The 25,291-nt window shown below is 40.3% G+C and overlaps 1 protein-coding gene across 9 annotated transcripts in view; it reads left to right on the top strand.

Moving 5' to 3' along the window:
- The window catches only part of HELZ (helicase with zinc finger), a 186,075-nt gene that overhangs the window by 143,748 nt on the left and 17,036 nt on the right, over positions 1 to 25,291 (top strand). For 8 of the 9 annotated variants that reach the window (XM_059149522.1, XM_059149520.1, XM_059149523.1 and 5 more), the window contains 5 exons: positions 80 to 287; positions 7,033 to 7,112; positions 11,523 to 12,093; positions 12,498 to 12,738; positions 13,945 to 14,461. In XM_059149522.1, the coding sequence (XP_059005505.1) occupies positions 80 to 287; positions 7,033 to 7,112; positions 11,523 to 12,093; positions 12,498 to 12,738; positions 13,945 to 14,461 (1,617 nt within the window). Of the gene's footprint in view, positions 1 to 79; positions 288 to 7,032; positions 7,113 to 11,522; positions 12,094 to 12,497; positions 12,739 to 13,944; positions 14,462 to 24,692; positions 25,104 to 25,291 lie in introns of those variants that run through there. The other variant, XM_059149526.1, reaches the window with a different exon arrangement.

The following is a 25,291-nucleotide window of genomic DNA, read 5'->3' as shown; positions in this document are numbered from 1 at the left end:
TCCCTAATCAACAGCCCTGTGGCAGCTTGCCTTTGAGAATGTACTTAATGCAGTTATTTTATTTCTTGTAATAACCTAGGTACCATGGACAGGGTACCAGGGCAGATTTGCAGTCGATCCTCGGATCCTTACGCACCAGGCAGCGATGGCCTACAATATGAACCTCTTACAGACACACGGACGGGGGTCTCCCATACCATATGGCCTTGGGCACCACCCACCTGTCAGCATAGGGCAGCCGCAAAACCAGCATCCGGAGAAGGAGCAACATGAGCCAAGTCGAAATGGTGAGCTGCTCGGCTGTTCTCAGGTTCCCAAATTGATCATATGCCTGCTTGTATCAATATACAAAGTTCTTTTAACAGTATAATTATTTTTTTAAAAAAAATTATTTATTTATTATTTATTTAGAGAAAGCATGGGGAGGGACAGAGAGAGGGGGAGAGAATCTCAAGCAGACTTCCTGCTGATTATGGAGCCCAACACAGGGCTCGTTCTCACGACCCTGAGACAGTGACCTGGGCCGAAACCAAGAGTCAGTTGCTCAGCTGGACTGAGCCACCCAGGTGCCCAATATTTCGAGTGTTTTTAATGATAATTATTTACAATTGAGACGGAAACTCCTCTCCTGTTAACATTTTTATTGACTCCTTTACTTTTGTGCTGTACTAGAAACGAATGCTACTCTTTTTTTTTTTTTTTTAAAGATTTCATTTATTTATTTGACGGAGAGAGATCACAAGTAGGCAGAGAGGCAGGTGGAGAAAGAAAGCAGGAAGCAGGCTCTCCATGGAGCAGAGAGCCCAATGCGGGGCTCGATCCCAGGACCCCAGGATCATGACCTGAGCCAAAGGCAGAGGCTTAACCCCCTGAGCCACCCAGGCGCCCCACGAATGCTATCTTGATTTAAAGTAGTCCTTATGTAAAGCGCAGTCCCATGTCTATTTGAATTATAAATAAGGGAAAAGGACCCAGTCTGTTTTTTAAAGTCAGGTTTATTGAGGTATAATTTATATACAGTAAAATCCAGTTTTAAAATGTACAGTTGATGTGTTTTGACAAGTACAGAGAGTTGTCCACCACCACCAACATCAAGGTACAGGATATTTACATAACAGAATGTTCCCTCATATCCCTTTGTCGTCTGCCTCCTTCTCCAAGCCCCAGCCCTGGGCAGCCACTAATTGTAGTTTTGTCTTTAGTATGTCATGTAAATGGAATCATAGAGCATACAGTTTTGTGTGTCTAGCTTACATATTGTCTGGAGGTTGCCTAGGCATTAAAGAGTTCTGATGGACAAATCATTTACAAAACCACTTAATGCTTTTGAGATTCATTCATGTTGCCTGTGTCAGTAGTTTGTTCCTTTCACTGTTGGTTACTATTCTGTTATATGATGCACCACAGTGCTTTTATCTACCCATCAGCTGATGGGCAATTAGTTATTTCTAATTTTTGGCTCTTATGGATAAAGCTGCTATGAACACATGTATGAACATATGGTTTTCATTTCTCTTGGGTGTATACTCAGGAATAATATTGCTAAGCATATTATAAACACATAGGTGACTTTATAAGACACTGCCATGCTGTTTTCCAAGTGGCTAATCCATTTTTTATCTCAGCTAGTAATTTATGAGATTTCCAGCTGTTCCACATTCTCATCAGCACTTGGTGGTGTCAGTCTTTTTAATTTTACCCTTGCTAGTCGGTATCTGATAGTATCTGATCATAGTATTAGTTTGCATGTTCCTAATGACGAATATTGTTGAATATCTTTTCATTGGACTTATTTGCCCTCTGTATATCTCTCATGAAGTGTCTCATGAAGTAGATCTCTCATTCGTATTTTTGCCCACCTTTTTTATTAGTTTGTTTTATGAAGTTGTAAGAGTTCTTTATACCTTCTGGACACAAATCTTTAATTAGGTACATGTTTTGAAAATACTTTCTCTGAGGATATGGCTTGCCTTTTCATTAACAGTATCTTTCACAGATTATAAGATTCTACTTTTGATAAAATTCAGTTGATCATTTTTTTTCTTCTTTGAGCCATGTTTTTGGTGTGGTGTCTAAATTTCTTTGATCTATGTTTTGTTTTATTTATTTATTTATTTTTTCCCCTAAAAGCTTCATAGTTTTAGCTCTCACTTAGGCCCTATTTAATTATTTATTTATTTATTTGGCAAACAGAGATCACAAGCAGGCAGAGAGGCAGGCAGAGAGAGAGGAAGGGAAGCAGGCTCCTTACAGAGCAGAGAGCCTGACGCGGGGCTCGATCCCAGGACCCTTTTTATTTATTTATTTATTTATTTATTTATTTGGCAAACAGAGATCACAAGCAGGCAGAGAGGCAGGCAGAGAGAGAGGAAGGAAGCAGGCTCCTTACAGAGCAGAGAGCCTGACGCGGGGCTCGATCCCAGGACCCTGGGATCATGACCCAAGCTGAAGGCAGAGGCTTTAACCCACCGAGCCACCCAGGTGCCCCACGTAGGTCCATTTTGAATTAAGTTTTATATGGTGTGAGGTAAGAATTGAGGCTTTTGTTTTTGTTTTTGTTTCTGTGTGTGTGTATATGTATATATAGCACCATTTGTTGAAAACACTGTCCTTCCTCCGCTAAACGCAGTGGCTTTGTTGAAAACCATTTGACCACATATATTAAGTCTCTATTCTGTTCTGTTGCTGCATGTGTTTTTGTGTATGCCAGATGTGCTGTCTTGATTCCTGTAGCTTTATGAAAGCCTTGACAGTAGGTACTATGAGTTTTCGAGCCCTGTCCCTTTCCAAAAAAAACTCTATTCCAGCTGCTTTGCATTTCCACATACATTTTAGAATCAGCTTCTCAGTTTCAACAAAAAAACCCTCCTGGGATTTTGATTGGGACTGTGTTGATTTGTAGATCAGTTTAGGGAGGATTGATATCTTAACAGTATTGAGCCTTTTTTTTTTTTTTTAAAGTTTTCGGTATAAGACTCTTGCACATACTTTGTTAGAGTGAAAGCTTAAATTAATATAGGTATTGAGGGTTACAATTTTCCTCCTTAGTAGTGTATCCCACAAATTCTGATCTATTTTCATCAGTTGCATACACTTTCTAATTTCACTTGAAATTAGGTCGATGGAATATTTAGAAAGGGGAGTTTTAGTTTCCAATTACTAGGGATCGTCTAAAAATTTTTATGTTACTGATTTCTACATTAATTCCATTGTGATAAGAAAACATATTTTATATGACTCAAACTCTTATTTAGTGAGATTTGTTTTATGGCCCATGATTTGGTGTATCTTTGCAAATATTCCATGTTTACTTGAGAAGAATGGAGTGCTCTGTAAATGTTACTTAGGTCAAGTTGATTGATAGAATTGTGTAGATCTACTATATTCTTGCTGATTTTCTGTCTGCTTTTAAAAAAAATACGTGTGAGAGGAGAATATTGAAATCTCCAAGGACAGTTGGCATTTGTCTCTTTTTTCTTTAAGTCTTACTTGATTAATTTTGAAGTTCTCCTATTAGGAGCATCAACATTTAGGATTATATGCTCTTGATTAATTAACTCTTGTGATTTTGGAATGACTTCCTTTATCCCTGGTAATAGTCTTTGCTCTGTGATCTACTTTGCTTAATATCTAATGTAATCACTTTAGCTTTCTTTTGACTAGTGATGTCATGGTATATCTTTTTTGACCTTTTTCCTCTTTTCTTTCTTTTTTTTACCTATTACTTTTAATCTCTTTGTGTCTTTATATTTAAAGTGCATTTTGGGGGCACCTGGGTGGCTTAGTTGATTAAACTTCTGACTCTTGCTTTTGGCTCAGGTCATGATCTCAGGGTCACGGGATTGAGCCCGGCTTCAGGCTCTACACTCAGTTCAGAGCCTGTTTGAGATTAGGATTTTTTCCCTCTCCTTGTCTTTCTCTCATGCATGCTCAGTCTCTCTCAAATACATAAAATCATTAAAGTGCATTTATTTTATTTATTTATTTTTTAAAGATTTACTTATTTGAGAGAGAGAGAGAGAGGTGGGGTGGGGCGAGGAGAGAGAGAGAGAGAGAGAATCCTAGGCAGACTCCCATCCGAGCGTGGAGCCCTATGTGGGGCTCGGTCCCACGATCCTGAGATGCTGAGATAATGACCTGAGCCAAAACCAGGAGTTGAGTGCTAAGCCCACAGAGCCGCCCAGGTGTCTCTACAGTGTGTTTATTTTAGAGGGCATATGGTTTGGCTGTTAGTCCAATGTAACGATCTCTGTTTTAATTGGGGTTTTTAGACCATTTGTACTGTATGTGATTACATAGTTAGCCTTAATTTCATCATCTTGCTATTTTTAATTTGTCCAATCTGTTTTTTATTTCTCCTTGACTTTTTTCCTGCCTTCTTTGGATTAGTTGAATATTTTTTTTTATTCCACTTTATCTCCTTTTTTGGATTATTAGCTATAACCCTTTATTATTTTAGTATTTGCTTTAGAGTTCATAGTATACATCTTTAACTTCTCACAGTGTAATTTATGTTCTTTCTGATGTATATTTTACCACTTCATGTACAGTAAAAGAACCCTATAATATTTTAGTTTTTCCTCTCCTGGCTTCTATGATATTATTGTCATGCATTTTACTTTTACATATGTTATAAGCCCAACATTGTTATTATTTTTATTTAAAGGGCCAAGTATCTTTTTAAAGAGTTTTAAAGAACAGTAATTTTTTATATCTATCCATGTAGGTAGCATTTCTGGTAATCTATTTTTTTCTGTATATTCATGTTTTCATTTGATAGAATTTTCCTTATGCCTGAAGGGCTTTTCTTTTCTTTTTTTAAGATTTTATTTATTTATTTGACAGAGAAAGCGAGAGCACAAGCAGGCAGAGCAGCAGTGGGAGAGGGAGAAGCAGGCTCTGCACTGAGCAGGGAGCCTGATGCGGGGCTTGATCCCGGGACTCTGGGATCATGACCTGAGCCGAAGGCAGACACTTAACGACTGAGCCACCCAGGCGCCCCATGAAGGACTTTTCTTAACATTCCTTTTTCTTTATGCCTCTTGAGTTTGGGGTTTTGTAGAACTTCTTAGATCTGTGGATTTGTAGTTTTCATCAAGTTTGGAAAATTTTGACCTTTATTTCTTAAGATATTTTGTGTCTCATCTCCTCCTGGCTTCTTCAGGAATTCCAACTACTCAAATATTAGACTGATTAAAGTTTCCCCACGGTTCGTGGATGCACTTTCTTTTTTTCTCTTTCTTTTTCTTTTTTCTTTTTGTGTGGTCTCTGTTGCATGTGCCTCAAGATCACTAAATTTTTATTCTACAGTGTCTAATCTGCTAGTTCCATCCAGTGTATATCTCAGACATTGTAGTTTTCATTTCTTGAAGTTTAGTAGTAAGCATATTCTGGCATGAAAATTCATTTTATAAATTTCTAGTGGCTTTTCTAAAAGAGTGATGTATATATGTATGTATGTATGTATATATTTATAAGTAGACTTCATGCCCAGTGTGGAGCCCCATGCAGGGCTTGAACTCATGACCCTGAGATCAAGACCTGAACTGATAACAAAAGTTGGATAGTTAACCAACTGAGCCACCCAGGTGCCCCATAAAAGTGTTTTTTTTTTTTTTTTTTTAAGATTTTATTTATTTATTTGACAGAGGGAGACACAGTGAGAGAAGGAACATAAGCAGGGGGAGTGGAAGAGGGAGAAGCAGGCTTCCCACTGAGCAGGGAGCCTGACGCAGGCTCGATCCCAGGACCCTAGGGTCATGAGCCGAAGGCAGATGCCCAATGACTAAGGCACCCAGGCGCTCTTGCCCATAAAAGTGTTTTTAACCAAGAACTCAAATCAGGGAGTTTTTTTCAAGGAATTTAAAATATTCAGCAGTTAATTCTTAAGATTAAAATCCTTTTACATGTGTGGGGTGCCTGGATGGCTGTCGGTTAAGCATCCGACTTGATTACGGCTCAGGTCAAGATCTCAGGGTCCTGGGATTGAACCTTGTATCAGGCTCCGTGCTCAGCTCAGAGTCTACATTAGTTCCTCTCCCTGTGCTCCTCCCCTTGCTCACTCGCTCTCTCTGTCTCTCTCAAATAAATAAATAAAATATTAAAAAAAGAAAAACAAGATCCTTTCACGTGTATGAAATTTATTTAATTCTATTATAATTGTGATTCTTAAAAAAATCTTCAGAGAAAGACCATTATCATATGATCTCCCTGATATGAGGAATTTGAGAGGCAAAGTGGCGGTTTTGGGGGGTAGGGAAGGAAAAAAAAAACAAGATGGGATCGGGAGGGAGACAAACCATGAGACTCTTAATCTCACAAAATAAACTGAGGGTTGCCACGGGGAGGTGGGTAGGGAGAGGGTGGTTGGGTTATGGACATTGTGGAGGGTATGTGCTCTGGTGAGTGCTGTGAAGTGTGTAAGCCTAGTGATTCATAGACCTGTACCCCTGGGGCAAATAATACATTATATGTTAATTAAAAAAAATAGAAAAAAAATCTTAATTTGCTTCCTTTACTATTTATCATCCACTTGTATTTAATTTGCTCTCTATTACTTTTAAGCAATATAACTACATCCCTTTCAGAATATCTGTTCATTTAGATTCCTCTGTTCAATTGGGTTGGCATATTATTTGGATTTTGCTTAATTGCATTTGTGAATGACCAAAGCATTGAGCCTTTATAAACAGGCAAGAAGCCAATGCCTTTTGTGCATCCAGTTTAAGAAAACAAGGCTCCGAATTCCTGGAGAATGGACAGTTATCTTTGAAGTTATTTCATGATTTAAGGTTATTCCTTTATTTACGCTTTTGTTTTGACAATGAGGTTTGCTTTAATTATAAATTTTCTTTCTTGCAGGGAAACTGCAACTCTGAAACTTTAGAGAAAGCAAATCCCAAGCAGTAGTATAAATCGAAGTAATGGGTGAACAATGTTCAAAATATTCTGCTTCTGTCTAATAATTGTTAGTCACTGGAAATGTAACATCCATTGGAAACAATTTATAAGAATTTTAAAATATTTTCTTAGGTAAAAGTGATACAAATAATCCTGGAGCTGAAATTAATAAGATTCGAACACCAGAGAAAAAGCCTACAGAATCAAAACAGGTATGCTGCTTACATTTGGTGAATGCATTGTCCTAATGGATTTAGTCTGATTGATCACCTTGGAATCTTAATGTTTTAAAGAAAATTTTCTATCTTTTTATGTGTGTCTTTTATGTTTATTGTTTCATGAGGATCTGGTGGGTTGTGTCATGCCTCTCTCCCTTGACCTTTTCTTTGTGGCTACATTATCTGATTTATTTGTATACCTTCCTCACATTGTGTTATTCAGTGATAGACTTGAATTTAGAGCCTTTCCGTGACAAAGTACTAAGTGAAGACACAGCTTGCAGATGTGTCATTGAAAATAATCTCAGCATGCAAAGAGTTGTTACAGTGAAGAAGGAAGACTTCACTTCCTTAAGTAGCTTTAGCTTATCTTGTCCTCTCAGTACACCTGCTGTGTAACTCCTTAACTTTTTTAAATGAAGTATAGTTGACACACAATGTCACATTCATTTCAGGTGTACAACATAGTGATTCACTGAGTCTGTATGTTCTGCTTACTCTTCATAGTGCAATTACATCTGTCACTGTACAACGCTATTATAATACCACTGATTATATTCCCTATGCTGTATCTTTTATACCCATGACTTATTCATGTCATCACTAATCCTAAACTCTTTACCCACCCATTCTTCTACTCTCCTTGCTTCTGTGCTTGTGAATGAATTAGGGACAATCAAACCATTGGTTGAATTAGTGCCACTGGAAATCTCTAAGATCTTATTTATTTATTTGAGAGAGAGAAAAAGAGAGAGAGAGTGCACACAAGTGGAGTGAGGGGAAGAGAAAGGCAGACTCCCAGCTGAACAGGGAGCCTGATGTGGGGCGCAGTCCTGGGTCTGTGGAATCATGACCCGAGCTGTAGCAGATGCTTAACCGACTGAGCCATCCAGGTTCCCCTCGGGTGACCAACTCTTAGGAACCCACTTAAGCTGTAGTCTTACTTGTCTTTTCTGCGGTATTTGTTACTATTTCCTGCTTCTTTCTTCTTGACCATCTTGTTTCTTTTGGTTTCCTTGACATAGATTTCTACTTTTCACAACTCTAACATGACCTGTCTCTTTTCTAAGTTCCTGCCCGCCCCCTTCCCATCTGTCCCTAGTCCTTATGTTGGGGTTTCCCAGGGTTCTGTCACTGTCCTACACGTCTCTGCACTCTATGATTCCTCACTATAAGCTAGGTCAGTTCCATGGTTTTAAATCTCTGCTGCATGATAATGACTTCCAAATCTGTATTTCCAACTTCAGCTGGCTTTAAGCTACGGTTCTCTATGTTCAGTGACTTATGTCCCATCAGCAGCTCTGACTCACAGTTTCTACAACTGAGAAGACTTAGTGCCTGCCCCAGGAGTACAGATGAGGCAGCCAGTGGCACTTCCTGCAGAGTCCGAGCGGAGCTGCCGTCCAGTGGAGGTTCTGTGTGTGTGGAAAGGGACGCAGGGAGAGACCAGGCGGCAGGGAGGATGCTGGGGCAGCCCTTGTGGTCGGAGGTAGCGTAGGACGCAGTCTCCCACAGGAGCCTTGGGTGCCATGAGAGCAACCGAAGCCCAGGTAGCCAAGTGTCTCTTGTGTCCTTGTTTTAAAATTTCTCATGATCTTTCCCTGTTCAGGAACTAGGCAACCTGGTAGATGTGTTTGATTTTCTTTTCATACTGATGCTTTGTCCTAGGGCCTTGGGGCAAGCCACTTCCTAGCTCTCCTTGACTCAGTGTCTCAGTATTGAGAGGGAAGTGATGGAAGATAATGTAATTCTGGTAGTAATCTAATTCTCAGGCTCCTTCAGCCAGTACAGCCCTCTATGCTGCTTAGCCCACTGTAGTAGCATAGAGCAGCACAGTGTGTTCATTTATTATTATTATTTTTTAAGATTTTGTTCATTAGAGAGAGAGGCAGAGAGCACACAGGGGGAAGAGCCAAGGAAGAGGGACAAGCAGACTCTGTGCTGAGCACAGAGCCCAATGTGGGGCTGGGTCCCATGCCCCTGAGATTACGACCTAAGCCAAAACCAAGAGTCAGATGCCCAACTGGCTGAGCGACTCGGCGCCCCGAGTATCATAGTCTTTGTATTTTCTTTTTACAGATTTATTTATTTATTTTGGGGGGGGTCAGAAGGAGAGGGACAAGCAGGCTCCCAGCTGAGTGGGGAGCCCAAGTAGGGGCTGGCTCCCGGAAACCTGAGATCGTGACCTGAACTGAAATCAGGAGTTGGCAGCTTAACTGACTGAGCCACTCAGGCGCCCCACCGAGTAGCACAGTCTTGATTTAAGCTTCTGTGACCGGCCTAGCTTCTGGTCCATGTCAGAGTCAGAAGTGAAGGAGGCAGCTTATCCACAAACAACCTTGACATCTAATCACGATCTCCCCAACGTGATCTGAGTAAGCTTTCCAACAGTATCTTATAGAAAGATGCATATCCCAGCTAAATGCAGCATCAGTCATCAAAAAGATGAAGATTTATGGGGGACAGCGTTTGTTTGTAAAGAGCCTTAAGTAGGTTCTGAAACTTTTTTTTCCCTTATTTTGCAGATAAAGTGTAATGAATTAATATATGAAGCTCAAATCTCAGGTCATTGTAGATTAATGACAACTCATTATTGAAGACCTCCATGTTTATAATGTCACTGTGGGTAATGGGCTCTGAGACATTCAGAGAGCAGGCACTGCAGCGGCTCGGGAAGACTGGGATGGAATTGTCATTCTTCTCATTTCATTTTCTAGACAGTTTCTATACACCCAGTCATCTTAAGGACCTTATTGGCCAAATTCAGTGGCAGTCCATGGGAGCTAGTGATGAGAGATGAAAAGGCCCTGGAGGCATGATGGGCTCATCTCCGCCATTGGTGTGATCGCTTGGTTGCCAGGGGCACCTCAGGGGCAATTCAGGAACAAGCTGCTTGTTCTGGGTTCTTGACAGCGGTCAATTCCGTGTTCAGCTTGAGAGCCTTTGGGGAGGCAAGTCCTCTGCAGTCCCCAGTGACGATTTTCCACACTGAAACCTAGAAGGAGATTGATATACCAGAGCAGCTCATTGAGTGTTTGGACAGAGATGGGAAAGAAAAATTGCTTCTTCCCACCTTATATTTCAGTTTCCACATTGTCACCACTTACGATCAAACTTAGGTTTTGGAAGGATGACAGCACTCCCTGGCTTACAAATCTTTGGTAGCTTACCACAGTTTACATATAGGATTAAAAATGTTTATTCTCAGCACTGAATCATTCAGGGTCTTATGTAATTGGGCTCTAGCAGTTTTATCTGATGTCAGGAAGGGGAAAACTCACATCTTAACAAGTGAAGTTGTAGCTCTGTGTGTATACAAAGCTTCTCGTGCTCCTTAAATCTGCCATATTTTTCTCCTTCCCCCTCTCCTTGGTTAAGCTGTTGCCTTTACCTAGAGTGTCCTTCCCTCATGGGTAAATTCCAGCTCTCTGTGCAAGACTCAATTCAAACGCCATAGCCTTTGTGACACCACCTCTCATTGTCTGAGGCAGTAGGATCTCCGATCACATCCTTTCGTGAACACCTCTAATTTTGTGTTTACTTGTGGGTATCTTCTACCAGACTCCAAGCCTGGGCTTTGCAAACTTTTCCTGCAAAAGGCCAGATAGTACATCTTCAGGCTTTGTGGCCGTATGGTTTTTGTGGCGGTCTCAGCTCTGCCACTGTGGAGAGAAAGCGGCCATAGACTGTACGTCAGCAAATGGGGGTGGCTGTGTTCCAGCAAAACTTTCACTGCAGAAATCTGGTGGGCTGGAAATGGCCTGGGGGCCATCATTTGCCAGCCTTTGCTATAAGCTCCTGAGGGTACAAACTAAGTCCTTTTACTGCCTTCTTAATCTCCAGCACAAGGTCGAGTGCCCTGGGTAGGCTCTCAGTAAATCTTTGTTGAAAGAATAAATGTCAGTACCACATGGCAAGAATTGACAATCAAACTGGTTATACAAAGGTGATGATAAAGTACTTACTTATTTGTTCACTTCACAGTTGTTTAAATTGAGAGAAGTCTTTTTAAAATTAATACAGATATATTTGAAGAGAGAGATGTATAAAAACAATAAAATTGAAAGGAAAGTACACATTTGAATGAAGGTTATCTTTCCAAGGAAGAAAGTGTGAAATTAAAAATAATGTTTTTTAAAAGAATGGAAGTGGGTATGTTAATAAGATGGCAATATCTCTTCTTATGACTCAAATATAATATGCCTTTTTTTTTCCTGTTTCATCTTTTCTAATTTAAAAAATATTTATTCCCTCACTTGATTGTCAGAAGGTGATTGGGCCCCTGCTCTGACTGGTGACTGGTAACAATCTATCCTACCCTGTAGATGTGCTAGGGGTGGAAAGGTGGAGAGCCACAGGACCCAGATCTTCCATAGTTAAGAAAGACTTCTTATTTTTTTCTAGATTGATTTGGAATCAAGTCCACAGAACAGAAGTCCTGAGTCGCGTCCTGGTGTTGTTTATCCCAATACCAAATTTCATCGCAAAGATAATCTCAACCCGAGACACATAAATCTTCCTCTCCCGGCTCCCCATGCACAGTATGCCATCCCCAGTCGTCATTTTCATCCCCTTCCCCAGCTACCCAGACCACCGTTTCCGATTCCGCAGCAACACGCCCTGTTAAATCAGCAGCAGAGTAATTTGCCTGAACAACCAAATCAGATGCCACCCCAGCCAAATCAGGTAGTCCCGCCGCCGAATCCGCTGAACCAGCTGACTCCGCAGCCGCCGCCTCAGCTTTCTCCTGCCTATCAGGCAGGACCCAACAGCGCTTTCTTTAATAGCGCCGTGTCTCACCGCCCGCAGTCCCCACCCGCAGAGGCTGTGATCCCTGAGCAGCAGCCGCCTCCCATGCTGCAGGAAGGCCATGGTCCTCTGCGAGCCATCGCACAGCCCGGCCCCCTCCTTCCGTCACATCTGAGTAACTTCACTGATGAGAACCCCCCAGGATTGCCTGTAGGGGAGGCTTTAGGTAAGTTCTCCTGTCACTGCGGGACGTGACAAAGTCAGAGATTATTTCCTTCAATTTGCATGTACTGTGCAATATTAATTTGGGTCAGGATTGATTCAGTTCTTCAAACAGTGGCAGCAAAAATCAGTCGCTTAGTGTGACAGGCAGAACCTTGTTCCAAACGCTGTTTGCTGTCAAGCATCCAGGTGATGCCAGTCTCCGGGATCACGTAGGTAAGGAAGAACCTCGCCACCATTACCATGACCTTAGTTACGGGCAAATTTAGGAAATACCCAAAATGGTGGGCATTTCTTTGTCTCTGTGAAGAAAATCTAGTTGTAAAAACACTTGAGTAGCTTGAAACCCCAAATGAACCCGAAACCCCAAAGGCATGAAAATTTAAACTCTTCCCAAATATCTTGCAGATCGTATGCACGGGAGTGTAGCGCTAGAAACACTAAGGCAGCAGCAAGTGAGGTTCCAGCAGTGGAACGAGCATCACGCCTATCTCAGTCAGGGCAGTATTCCGTACCCGCACCATCACCGCCCGCATCCGCACCTCCAGCACCTTCCTCAGACGCCCATCGGATTGCATCAGCCCCCAGTGAGAGCAGAGTGGAAGCTCCCCAGCAGTGCCGAAGATGAAGCAGAAACCACAGACTCCAGGTACTTCCGCAGAGTAAACATAGCCTCGGAAGCATGGCCCACGCCCCCTCCTCCCACACACTGTGTTCTTCCTTGGGTGTCGTCCTTTTAGCCTCAAGTTGGGATATTGTCCCAAAGATGCTGGATGCTGGCCTTCTAGGCACATGGTACGCCGTTCTAATGATTGATTCTAAAAGATAGGGAATCGTTTAGAAGTAACTGGGGCAAATCTGTGTATGGACAGTCCGTTGTGGATTGAAAATTAATGTGGCCCCTTGCTTTGTGGCTCTCCTGAGAAAAATAGACCGTCGCTGTATGTTTTTCCTACTCAGTAGTCATACATGAATGGACACAGAAGTAAGTTAAAATGTTAAAAAGGAGAAGTTTGTCATCAGTTTTTTTCCCCTGCCTGCACAGAATTCTGTCTTTTTAAACTGTAAACACTTATGAGTGTTCAGTCCTTAGTGCAAACTTGTTTTTATGGGCAGTGTCATGTGACTGCAGTGAAGTGTTTCCTGATCCCTCTGAACAAGGCCCACCACAATGGTGACTTTTCGTAACCGCCAGTTATCAAAGACATGTAGACGCAAGGACAATTTTTTTTTTTAAAGACTTTATTTATTTGAAAGAGAATGAGAGAGAGAGCAAGCAAGAGGCAGGGAGTGGCAGAGGGAGAAGCAGACTTTCTGCTAAGCAGGGAGCCTGATGCGGGACTCCCAGGACCCCAGGATCATGACCTGAGCCGAAGGTGGTTGTTTAACCGACTGAGCCACCCAGGTGTCTGAGACAAGGACAGTTTTTAATGCCAAGGGAAAAGAAAGAAATCAGGTACTTGGACATATTTAGTGCCTCCCACTCAGCATCTATTGCCTGTTAATGATCACTTTTTTTTTTTTTTTGGAAGACTTTATTTATTTATTTGAAAGAGAGAGAGAGCCTACATGTGCAAGCGAGGGGGAGAAGCAGAGGGAGAGGGACAAGCAGACTCCACACTGAGCGTGGAGCCCAACATGGGGCTTGATCCTGAGCTGAAACCAGGAAAGAGTCTGACCAAATGAGCCACCCAACTGCCCTTTGATGCTCACTTTTGAGATTAATTAATGTTAATTCTAACGAAGTATTCTGATTTTGTCTGTAAAAATTAACATGTGTAGTTGACTAAAGCTCTCCTTGATGTGACAGAGCTTTTTTGTTTTCTTTTCCTCATATTTCATCGTCTTTATGTAGGTTTCAAGACTTAATCAGAGAACTGTCTAATCGTGATCAAAGTGAAACACGGGAACTAGCTGAAATGCCACCACCTCAATCAAGACTTTTGCAATATAGACAAATTCAGACTAGGAGCCCACCAGCAGTCCCATCTCCCCCATCCAGCACAGACCACAGTAGCCACTTTTCTAACTTTAATGACAACAGCAGAGACCTTGAAGTAGCCAGCAACCCAGCATTTCCACAGCGCCTACCGCCCCAGATATTCAGCTCGCCTTTCTCGTTGCCATCTGAACACCTTGCCCCTCCTCCCTTGAAATACCTGGCACCTGACGGAGCATGGACTTTTGCTAACTTACAACAGAATCACCTAATGGGGCCGGGTTTTCCCTATGGCCTACCTCCATTGCCGCACAGGCCACCGCAAAACCCTTTTGTACAAATACAGAATCATCAACATGCCATTGGTCAAGAGCCATTTCACCCATTGTCATCTCGAACAGTATCTTCTTCTTCGCTCCCTAGCTTAGAAGAGGTAAATATCTTTCTTTTCCTTTTTTTCCTTTTGGGATTAAATTTTTGTGAAAAGTAATCGTATATATTGATTTGATGAGCATGGTGAACAGGTCTTACTGAATTTAAAAGTCTTTTCAAGATAATCTTTTCTTGGAATTTATTTTAATTTGTCCTTTTATTGTGGTATTTCAGGCTTTGTAGAATCGTCATTATTGTTGAAACATGCCCCTTAGATTCTTTTGTTGCTGTTTTAGAACATTCAACATCTGATTGACCTGAGGAGGCAGCTTTTTGTTCAGTCTAATCTGGGCAAATGGTTTCTGGTGATTGGTCTTTTTACTTAAGTTACATTTGTCAGTTATAAATGTGTTAATTAAGCCTTAAGTAGACGCTGGCTTTTTCAGCCAGGGGTGAATTCCTAGTGCGGTGCTTCTCCTGGCACTCACTCTGGTGCTTTCTCACTTAACCTGGGGCAGTTGAGACGTGTTAGTACTGATTCCCGAGTGTCAGAATGGGCGGTGTATTTAACGTGGAATCCACTCTGCTCAACTAGGCATTTTAAGGTAAACTGGATTTTTATCTTAAAATAGTTAGGTATTTCTAGGGAGCATCTATATGGACCTTCACTGATATGAAAATCCTACTAATCCCAGGTATAAATCTTTCAAAATGGTACCACTGATGTAGACTATAAACATGTTGTCTAGCTGGTCCCCTTAAGTTTGCAGTGATTAAAGATGGGAATGTGGAAAGCTGGTTGTGGTCCTTATCAATCACACATGTCTACTTATTAAAATAGGGTAAACATTTACAACTTTGATACGTGAAAGATATCTTTTTGACATTAGCTTTATTTTGGCTGTTCCCTTGTTGATTTCTAAAGGCTTTTAAAAATAATTCTTGTGTTTTGCAGATTTTTCTGCTGTACCTGCTGATTAAAAAGTCAGGTTTTGATAGGGATGGTTCTGTATCTTATTTGTAGAGTTTTGGAGGTAATTTGTTTAAGTAGTTCCAGTAGGTATTGTTTGGCTCATCTGGTTTAATAACTGTTATGCAAACAACTTACCTGCCACCTTGGGCTCCTAATACAAATTGTAAGCGATCATTTTAAGGTACTATTTAGTGGGTTTTAATACATATACAATGTCGTGTAGCTGCTCTCTTAATTCCAGATCATTGTTGTCACCCAGAGAGAAGCCTCTAACTGTTAAGTAGTGGCTCCCTAATCCTCCCTGCCTCCCATCCCTAGTAACTCATAATCTACTGTCTGTCTCTGTGGAGACATTTTATATAACTGGAATCATCCAAAATGTGGCCTTCTGAGTCTGGCTTTTCCCTTTAGCATGTTTTTGAAGCTCGTGCCCATTGTAGCACGTGTCAGTACTTCATTCCTTTCCATGCCTGAGTTATATTCCACTGATGGATTTGCCACCATTTGTTTATCTCTTCATCGATTGATGGATATTTGATTTGTTTCTGTTATTTTGCTATTATGAGTAGTGCTACCGAACAAGTTTTTGTGTGAAAGCTTATTTTTTGTTCTTTTATTTATGTACCTAGAATTCCTGGGTTGTCTGGTAACTCTATGTTTGAGGAGATGTCAGGCTGTTTTCCACAGGGCCTTGTACCATTTTTACATTCCCAGTAGTGATGTATGAGGGTTCCAGTATCTCCTTTTAAAAAAAAAAAATGATAGCTGTTAGGTGGGTGTATAGTTCTATCTCTGTGGCTCTGATATGCATTTCTCTAAGGACTAATGATGCTTAGCGTCACCGTATGTGTATCTTCTTTGCAGAAATGTACATTCAAATCCTTTACCCGTTTAAAAAAAAAATGGTTGGTTGCCTTTTTGTTACAGAGCTTTGTAAGAGGTTCTAAATACCTTCTGGGTACTTGATTCTTATCACACATAAGATTTGCCGTATTTTCTCCTTCGGTAAGCTTGTCTTTTCACCTTCTTAATAGTATCCTTTTATACACAAAAGTTTTTAGTTGGGAAAAGTCCAATTTATCTGTTCTTTGTCATTGTTGCTGTTCTTGTTACTGTGGTTTTGATGTCATACCTGAGAAACTGTTGCCTAATCCAAAGTCATGGAGATGTATGTCTACCTTCCTTAATTTTATAGTTTTAGTTTTTACATTGAGTTCTTTGACCCTTTTTGAGTTAGTTCTTGTGTGTTATATAAGGTGATGACAGATCCATTATTTTGCATGTTGGTTATCCAGTTTTCTCAGCACCAGTTATCGAAAAGACTTTTTGTCCATGGCAAAAAGGTCATGGCAACCTTGTCAAAAATCAGTTAACCGTAGATGTTTGGGATTACTTGTAGGCTTTCAATTTGTTCATTATTGTCGATGTCCTTATTCTCTACTGCACTATCTTGTATACTATATCTTTGTAGTGAGTTTTGTATTTGGAAGTATGGTGTTGTACTTTGTTCTTTTTCAAGATTGTTTTGACTGTTCTGGGTCTCTTGAATTTCTATATGAAATTTAGGATCAGTTTGTAAATTTCTGCCAAAAAAACCCCCCAAAACCAGCTGGAATTTTAAGAGAGATTGCTTTAAATCTGTAGATTAAGTTGAAGACTATTGTCATCTTAACAACATTAAGCCTTCTGGTACCTGAACATGGGATATCTTTACATTTATTTAGGTCCTTTAAAATTTTTCTTTAACAGCATTTTGTAATTGTCCAAGTATAAGTCTCACACTTCTATCTTGAAGTAGTTTACTTTTTTTTTTTTTTTTAAAGATTTTATTTATTTACTTGACAGAAAGAGATGACAAGCAGGCAGAGAGGCAGGCAGAGAGAGAGGAGGAAGCAGGCTCCCTGCTGAGCAGAGCCGAAGGCAGTGGCTTAACCCACTGAGCCACCCAGGCGCCCCAGTAGTTTACTCTTTTAACTGCAATTGTAAACAGAATTGTTCTCTTAATTTCAGTTTTGAATTGTTCATTACTAGTGTACAGAAATACAATTATATACTTATTATATATCTGCAAATTTGCTGAACTGTTAATTAGCTCTAATAGATTTTTTGTGGATACCTTGGGATTTTTTTGTTTGTTTGTTTTTTCGTATAGAAGAAAATGTCTGCAAATATATCTTTGTTCTTCCTTTCTAATCTGGTTGTGTTTTCTATTTCTTGCCTAATTGCCCTGGCCAGAACTGTAGTATAATGTTTAAAGTACTTATTTGGTAAATTAGAGAAAAGCAAGTATATCAAGGGTGAGATTTTCAAATTTCCTTGTGTTTTTGATTTCTGATTTCATTCCTTTGTGGTTGGAGAATATAGTTTCTGTAATTTTAATCTATTAAAATTTATTGAGATTTGTTTTATGGTCCAACATACTATCTTTCCTGGAGAATGTTTCAGGTGCATTGGAATACCATGAGTATTTTGTTCTTGTTGGTTGGAATGTTCTATAGTTGTGTTAGGTCTGTTTGGTTTGTATTTTTCAAATTTTCCGTTTGCTTTGGATCTCTCTCTGTCTAGGTTTTATATCTACTACTGAAGGTAGGGTGTTGAAATCTCTCAACTACTAATGTTGAATCTTCTGTTTCTCCCTTTCAGTTCTGTCAGTTTATGCTTCATGTATATTGGGGCTCTGTGGTTAGGTTTATACATGTTTATAATTGTTAGGTCTTCTTGACGGATTGGCATTTTTATCGTTACATGATTTCCTTTCTCTCTTACAACAGTTTTTGTCTTGAGTATGTTTTTTTCAGATGTTTGTGTAGTCCCACAGCTCTTTTTGTTTCAGTTTGCATGTGATCTCTTTTCTCATTCTTTTGTTTTTGGATTTGGTTGTCATTTGTTTAGTGACTTCTCTGATCTAATATAAAAAATAATAGTAAATTAATTAAAAATTCCGAACCAATTACATATTTATTTTTTATTATTTTTTTAAAATATTTTGATTATTGGGGTACCTGAGTGGCTCAGTGGGTTAAAGCCTCTGCCTTTGTCTCAGGTCATGATCCCCGGGTCCGGGGATCGAGCCCCACATCAGGCTCTCTGCAGAGAGCTTGTTTCCTCCTCTCTCTCCCTGCCTGCCTCTCTGCCTACTTGTGATCTCTGTCTATCAAATAAATAAATAAAATCTTTCTGTCTGTCAAATAAATAAATAAAATCTTTTTTAAAAAAAAAGATTGACAGAGATCACAAGTAGGCAGAGAGGCAGGCGGGGCGGGGTGGGGGATGATACAGGCTCCTTGCTGAGCAGAGAGCCCAGCCCGATGCAGGGCTCAATGCCAGGACCCTGGGATCATGACCCAAGCCAAAGGCAGAGACTTTAACCCACTGAGCCACCCAGGCGCCCCCTGAACCAATTTTTTTAAGTTTGTGGTTGTCATGTGTCACCTCTGAAGTCTTTATGCTGTTAGCTTCATGGTCAACTAATCATCACGCAGAGATGCCCTTAAATGCCCAGGACTAAAAACATGGCCCAATTTTTGCAGAAGTGTCTGAGTGTGCATTTGGGTGCAACCCCCACACTCAGCCAGGCAGTTATATCTTCGCCTTAGTCCTAGCTTCCTGCCTCCGCAGAGCCTCCAGATCAGCCAGAGGTAGGAACTTTTCAGGTCTTTTCTGAGCAGGTACACAGCATGTGTGTGGCCTTTTAGATTCCCAGGGATGTGTCAGAGCTCCTGAAAGCCCTTACTTCCTAAGCATCTTATTCCTCGCCTTTCCTCTGAAGCTTTTGGTTAGTCTGCTGTTCTGTCCAGCTGTTAGTCCTTTGTGTCAGGCAGCAGTGGCTAAAACCTTTGCCTATGAATGTTTTTGATACGGCCCTCTTAGTGCTGGTGGAGTTCTCAGACAAGACAGGGCAAGGGTTTTTGAGCCAGTCTTCCAGGGACCACCAGGTCACAACAAAGAATTACACGTCTTTGAGAATGAAGCCTGTTCTGCACCCTCTGGTCCTGGGGCTGGAAATGCCAGGTCTTACTTATATTCAAGGCCACCATTGAGCTGGAGGGAAGGGTTTGGGAACCAGAGTAAGTTAAAATACCAGAGAGCTCACTATACTTACTGAATTTTCTATTTTTCTTGATGAACTGCTCTTGGTTGCTGTAAGCTTTAATTTATCAAATTTAAGAAAGTTGATGGTGACAGTTTTGCCAATTTTTTCATTGCTTTATCGAGCGATGGGCTTTGGAATTACTTACCTCCGCCTCTTGTGATTTTTTTTTTTTAAATATTTTTATTTATTTGTGAGAGAAAGAGAACATGTACACACAAGCGCTGGGGAGGGGCAGAGGGAGAAGGAGAAGCAGACTCCCCGCTGAGCAGGGAGCCCCATGTGGGGCTTGATTGCAGGACCCTGGGATCATAACCTGAGCTGAAGGCAGTCACTTAACTGGCTGAGTCACCCAGGGGCCCCTCTTATGATGATATTTATTTAACTTGCCAAATGAATTCATAATATGTGGAGGAGACAATGTGCCAAAGGCTTTATAGGGTTCTATAAAGATTTGTACTTTACCGTATAATACTCAGTACTGAATAATGTACTTTAATCTTTGATGTATTTAAGTATTATTTAGTTTTGGAATTTTAAGTTCTTTTTACCTTCAGGCTCTTAACATTTGATACTACTGTTTAGCTGTGTGTGAGTAAGTACCTTCAATTGTCACTGGGTCCTTAGAGTGAAATTACTTTTGCAGAACTATTTGGTCACCTTTATTCTGATGCCTAAGATTCTCTTAATGATGACTAACTTGGAACACTGAAAAAGAATACCTTGACAAGGAAAATATTATTTCTACCATATTACAGATTTTGACTTTTTTTTCAAGTGCATTGCGATAACTTTTGTGTGTTATGTGGTACAAAATGATTTTGCATGAATCATCTCGCAGAATGAATAGTTTATATATTTGGTGTTTTTATTTCTGGCCTTTTAAAATAATTTCTTATATTAATGATTTAGAAAAATGTCTTATTTCCTTCTGTACTGTGAATTCTTCTATTGCTAGAAACCTTAATTGATTAATCTTATGTGAGATGAAAAGATCTAGATGTTAGCTTAACAGTTAACTTGAACAGAGGTGGTTTTTCACATTCTGTTTCATTAGTATTTTCTTTTTTATAATAATTTCCATTTTCTTTTGACAAAGTACATGCTCAGCATGGAAAATGTAGCAACTAGAGATATTATATCTAATTTACTATTCAAAGATAGCTACTGTAACATTGGGCTTTTCATAGCATTCATAGAGATGAACATGCTATTTCATAGCATTCATAAAAATGAACATTAGGTGATTATTTGTTGAAACATTGTTGAAACAATTTTTTCCCTTAATTTCTGTGCTCAGTTTTATTACCCCATCAAGCCTTTCTTTCAGGCCAGGGTGCTTACATGGGATCTTGATCCTATTCTGTAGTATATTTTGCTACTTAAAATTTTTAGAGTATTCTCATCTAGGGCTGTCTTAAATGCAGTAGGTTTTCTTCCCTAGCTTGAATGCAGCCAAAGCCCTGGCTCTTAGCCAGGCTGGGGCACTGTGGTCTGGCAGTGGTGCCAGCACCCTCTCCCACTTCTAGTTCTTTCTGATGATGGGATAAAGAAGGGAACAGAGGGCAGAGGTGCCACCCTTACCCTGGGCCAGGTAACAGACATTCCTGATTGGAAATAGAGTGATGAGTTGCTCCAGTTTGATTTCAAATTTCAGTATAAATTGGGATTATGATTTAATGTTTCTCTGAATATTTAGCCAGTTGTCTTCATACTCGTTAAATTACTGCATTGTCACTAAAGAGAATAGTAGCTTTCTTGTCCAATACTAATTCTTTTATAATAGCACTGTATCATGTTTGCATGTCAGCTAACCGCTGTGGGGCGTGGGGAGAGACGGAATGTAAAGAGAATCAATACAAGATAATTCTTGGCTTCGGAGCTTGCAAGGGGTCAATTTCTCATAATTTTGGCATGATTCACAATTTTTCAAGGGTAATTTTTTCTATATGAGATCTCCTACTTTGTATGACAACTTTATAACTTAACTCCTGAGTAGGACGCTCTTTTTCAGTATACACTCAGATCTGTTTCCAGACTTTCAGTTTTTCTCCTCATCTAGCTATATTTATTTTTCTGTACCAGAATTGAACTCTTAATTTTTAAGGCTTTGTAGTATTCTAATTTGATAGTGTAAAGTCTCTCTTACTGCATTGTCCGTCCCCGCCCCCCCCACCCCCGCTTCCGGGGTGGGCAGAAGAACGAAGTTATTTATTGGTTTTTCTACCATAACTCTTTGTGAACTCTTCCTCCCCCCACACAGCCCCCCACACCCAAAGAAAAACCTCTCTTGGGTTGTTCTTTTTTTGTTGTTTGTTTTTAATTACATCAAACGTGTAGCTTTAAATTAGGGGAAATTTTGTCTTTACAGATTTCTTAAACCTCTCATTTAGGAATTGGTACAGTCTTCAGTATTTTAATCCCCCTCCCCCGGCCTCTTTCCCTCCCTTCCTTTTTTATTTTCTGAGTGTTCCACTGTAAAATTCAGTAGTAGCTTCACTCTCGGGTAAATTTACATTGATTGTTCCTTGTTTTTTATTATGAGTGGAGTCCCTTTTTTTCCCCCATTATACGTTCCAGTTACTATATCTTGAGGGACAAATCCTCATTCTTCTTAAGCAGGCTTAGTTTTATCACATTGAAAACCTTCATTTAACATAGAACCAGCAGTACTGATCCTGGTACAGAACAAATGTTGCCAGGTAGGATGTGCCGCACCGTGAAATAGTGTGGTTAAAAGTGCTTATGAGGAATGCGTGGAAAATTCTTTTTTTAAAAGCTTCGCTGGAAAACTCTCAGAATTTGAAACCGCATGCTTTTGTGTTGCAGCGGTGGTATTGTTGTGATGGCCTTCCGATGAGAACAGATGCTGTAAGTCGCTCACCTTGACCAGTGTTCAGTCAGTTGCATTTACCGATGCCATTTGAGACATGACATGTGTGCCTCTGTGATGAATCTGCTTTGAAACATCTCTTGTCTTCTGTGTTGGTTTTTTTTTTAAAGATTTTATTTATTTATTTGACAGAGAGAAATCACAAGTAGATGGAGAGGCAGGCAGAGAGAGAGAGAGGGAGGCAGGCTCCCTGCTGAGCAGAGAGCCGGATGCGGGACTTGATCCCAGGACCCTGAGATCATGACCTGAGCTGAAGGCAGCAGCTCAACCCACTGAGCCACCCAGGCACCCCTGTGTTGGTTTTTGAACAAAGACACCTTCGACTCATCTATTAGTTTTCATTTTTTCCTTCAAAGAGCTCTGGTTTTGAAGTTAGTCGGTAGTTTTGATTTTGATGTTGTCTGATTACCCCACGCCTTCACGTTCCCTTCTCTGGCGCCAAGTCTTGTACAAATGTGGCTTGAAGATTCTATTCTTGGCTGATGGACATTCTGCCTGTTCTGACTTTAGAAGTGGGTGAGGACAGCTTGTGATTTACGTTGTGTAACCGGGTGGTAATAGCGCCATCTTCATAGATCATTAATGTATGGTATCTAATAAGCCATCTGATGCACATAACAGAGACAGTTAATCAACAGATTAATAAATTAGACCTCTATTCACGCTTAAATTATCAAAGCTAATCATTTAAATGAGAAGTTCTATTTTAATGAACGTTCGTGGCACCATAGTTAATGACACTTGGAATTTTCACTAGAGCATTTAGCTCTTCCTTAGTGATTAGCTTTGATAGTATAATTCTAAATAGAGCACTAATTAACTTAGTTGTGACCTTTCCCCCAGTTATCTATTTATACATATACTTTTGAGATTTTAGCATTATATTTTGATATTTAGAAAGATCTATATCAGCACCAGCCTTATTAGAAAATGACGATCATTTGTTTAGCAACAGAACGGTTTCACGGCTCAGCGTCAAGAATGTAAACACAAATGCACGTGGAGTTGATGCCGAACCGAGAAGCGAAGGTCTCTGACAGAATAAAATGAGCCTTTAAGCAATAAATAATGAAATTATTTAGACCCAAGAACTCTAATATGAAACTAGAGTGTTGGACATTGGTTGGGCTGCCATCTAAAAGTAAAGGAATAATCTGATTGGGAGGAGACAGATGTAGAAGGAAGAGTGTCTTCATGAAAGAAACTGAGAACAGTGCAGAACAACAGGAAACAAAATGTGGTCAAGAAATAAGGACGAAGGGAGGGAAAGTATGGTTTATATCTTTAATTAGCCCACAGGGCCCAAGTATAGGTGGAAATCCAAAGGACATTCTCTGTTGGAATTTTTTTTCTTTTTCCCCAGATAAGGAAGCTTTCTCTGAAATTTGTAGCTATGGGTCCTTGTCTTTCAATGTAAATTTCATAGAAATGTCCCTCTGTGGGGGAGAAAAACTGAAATTTTAAACTCATTGCCCAGAATGCATTTTATTGTAGTCAGTTAGCATGCTGTATAGTTTTTGGATTTAAATAACTTAAATACGCTTATATGTGGTATCACATTTGAACTGCTTTAGCAGATAAGAGCATATTCTTGATGGTTGTTAAAGTTGTTGATGGATTATGTTTGGACTTTTTTTTTTTTTTAAGATTTTATTTATTTATTTGACTGAGAGAGAGATCACAAGTAGGGAAAGAAAGGCAGAGAGAGAGGAAGGGAAGCAGGCTCCTTGCCTAGCAGAGAGCTCGATCCCAGGACCCTGGGGGGCTCCATCCCAGGACCCTGGGATTATGACCTGAGCCGAAGGCAGAGGCTTTAACCCACTGAGCCACCCAGGCGCCCGTGGACATTTTTTTTTTTTAAAGATTTTATTTATTTATGACAGAGAAAGGTAGTGAGAGAAGGAACACAAGCGGGGGGCGGGGGGAGCTGGAGAGGGAGAAGTGGGCTCCACTCTGAGCAGGGAGCCCAATCTGGGGCTTGATCCCAGGATCCTAGAATCATGACCTGAGTGGAAGGCAGATGCTTAACCGACTAAGCCACCCAGGCACCCCTATGTTTGAACATTTTAATTAAAAAGAGTTAAGCAGCACCTGGGTGATTTAGTCAGTTGGGCATCCAACTGTTGATCTCAGCTCAGGTCTTGATCTCAGGGGTTTAAGTTCAAGCCCCACATTGGGCTTCACTTTGGGCATGGAGCCTACTTTAAAAAATAGTTACAATATATTCTCATTGAGAAGGACTCTGATTTATTGAAGACTCTTTTCAGAAACAAAACAGAACTTTGAAAGTAGTTGAGGCCTTGAAGAGCATTTATTCTCACTCCTCCTTTTTAAAGGAGACGGAGGCACCAAGATATCGAGGGACTTGCAGCTTAAGCAGTTTTACCAATTAAAGTGGATCTGAGACTCCAGACTCCCAGGCCTCCTCAGCTTCACACTGTTCTTCAGCTTTTTATGCCATGAGTTAGGTGTCTTCCTGGAAGACAATAAGTGATTGCGATTACATGAGGTAGAGATGTGATGGGGCAGCGAGTACCACATGATGTTCCTGGGACCAAAGAATGAAATCTTTAGCTCTGTGAGGTTTTCCTTTTTGGTGGGGAGGATGAGAGGAGGGATGGTTCATTTAGAATTCTTGATTTCCACCCCCCAAATTCTTGATTCTTAAAAGCTGTCTGGTTCCAGCTGCTAAATGTTTGACTGTTTAAATGATTTATTCAGAAATTTCAAATACCAGAAAATTAACTATGAGAAATGTACTACGCTTCTCAATCTTCTTTTTTTTTTTTTAAAGAAAGGGAGTAATGGTAGGGGGCGGGGCAGAGGGAGACAGAATTTTTTTTTTTTAAAGATTTTATTTATTTGAGAGAGAGCAAGCGAGCGAGCGACGGGAGGAGGGAGAGGGACAGGCGGACTCTGAGTTGAATGCAGAGCC

Source organism: Mustela lutreola, chromosome 15, assembly GCF_030435805.1.
Source record: "Mustela lutreola isolate mMusLut2 chromosome 15, mMusLut2.pri, whole genome shotgun sequence".
NCBI classification, from domain to species: domain Eukaryota; kingdom Metazoa; phylum Chordata; class Mammalia; order Carnivora; family Mustelidae; genus Mustela; species Mustela lutreola.
This window is presented reverse-complemented; position numbering and strand designations above follow the sequence as displayed.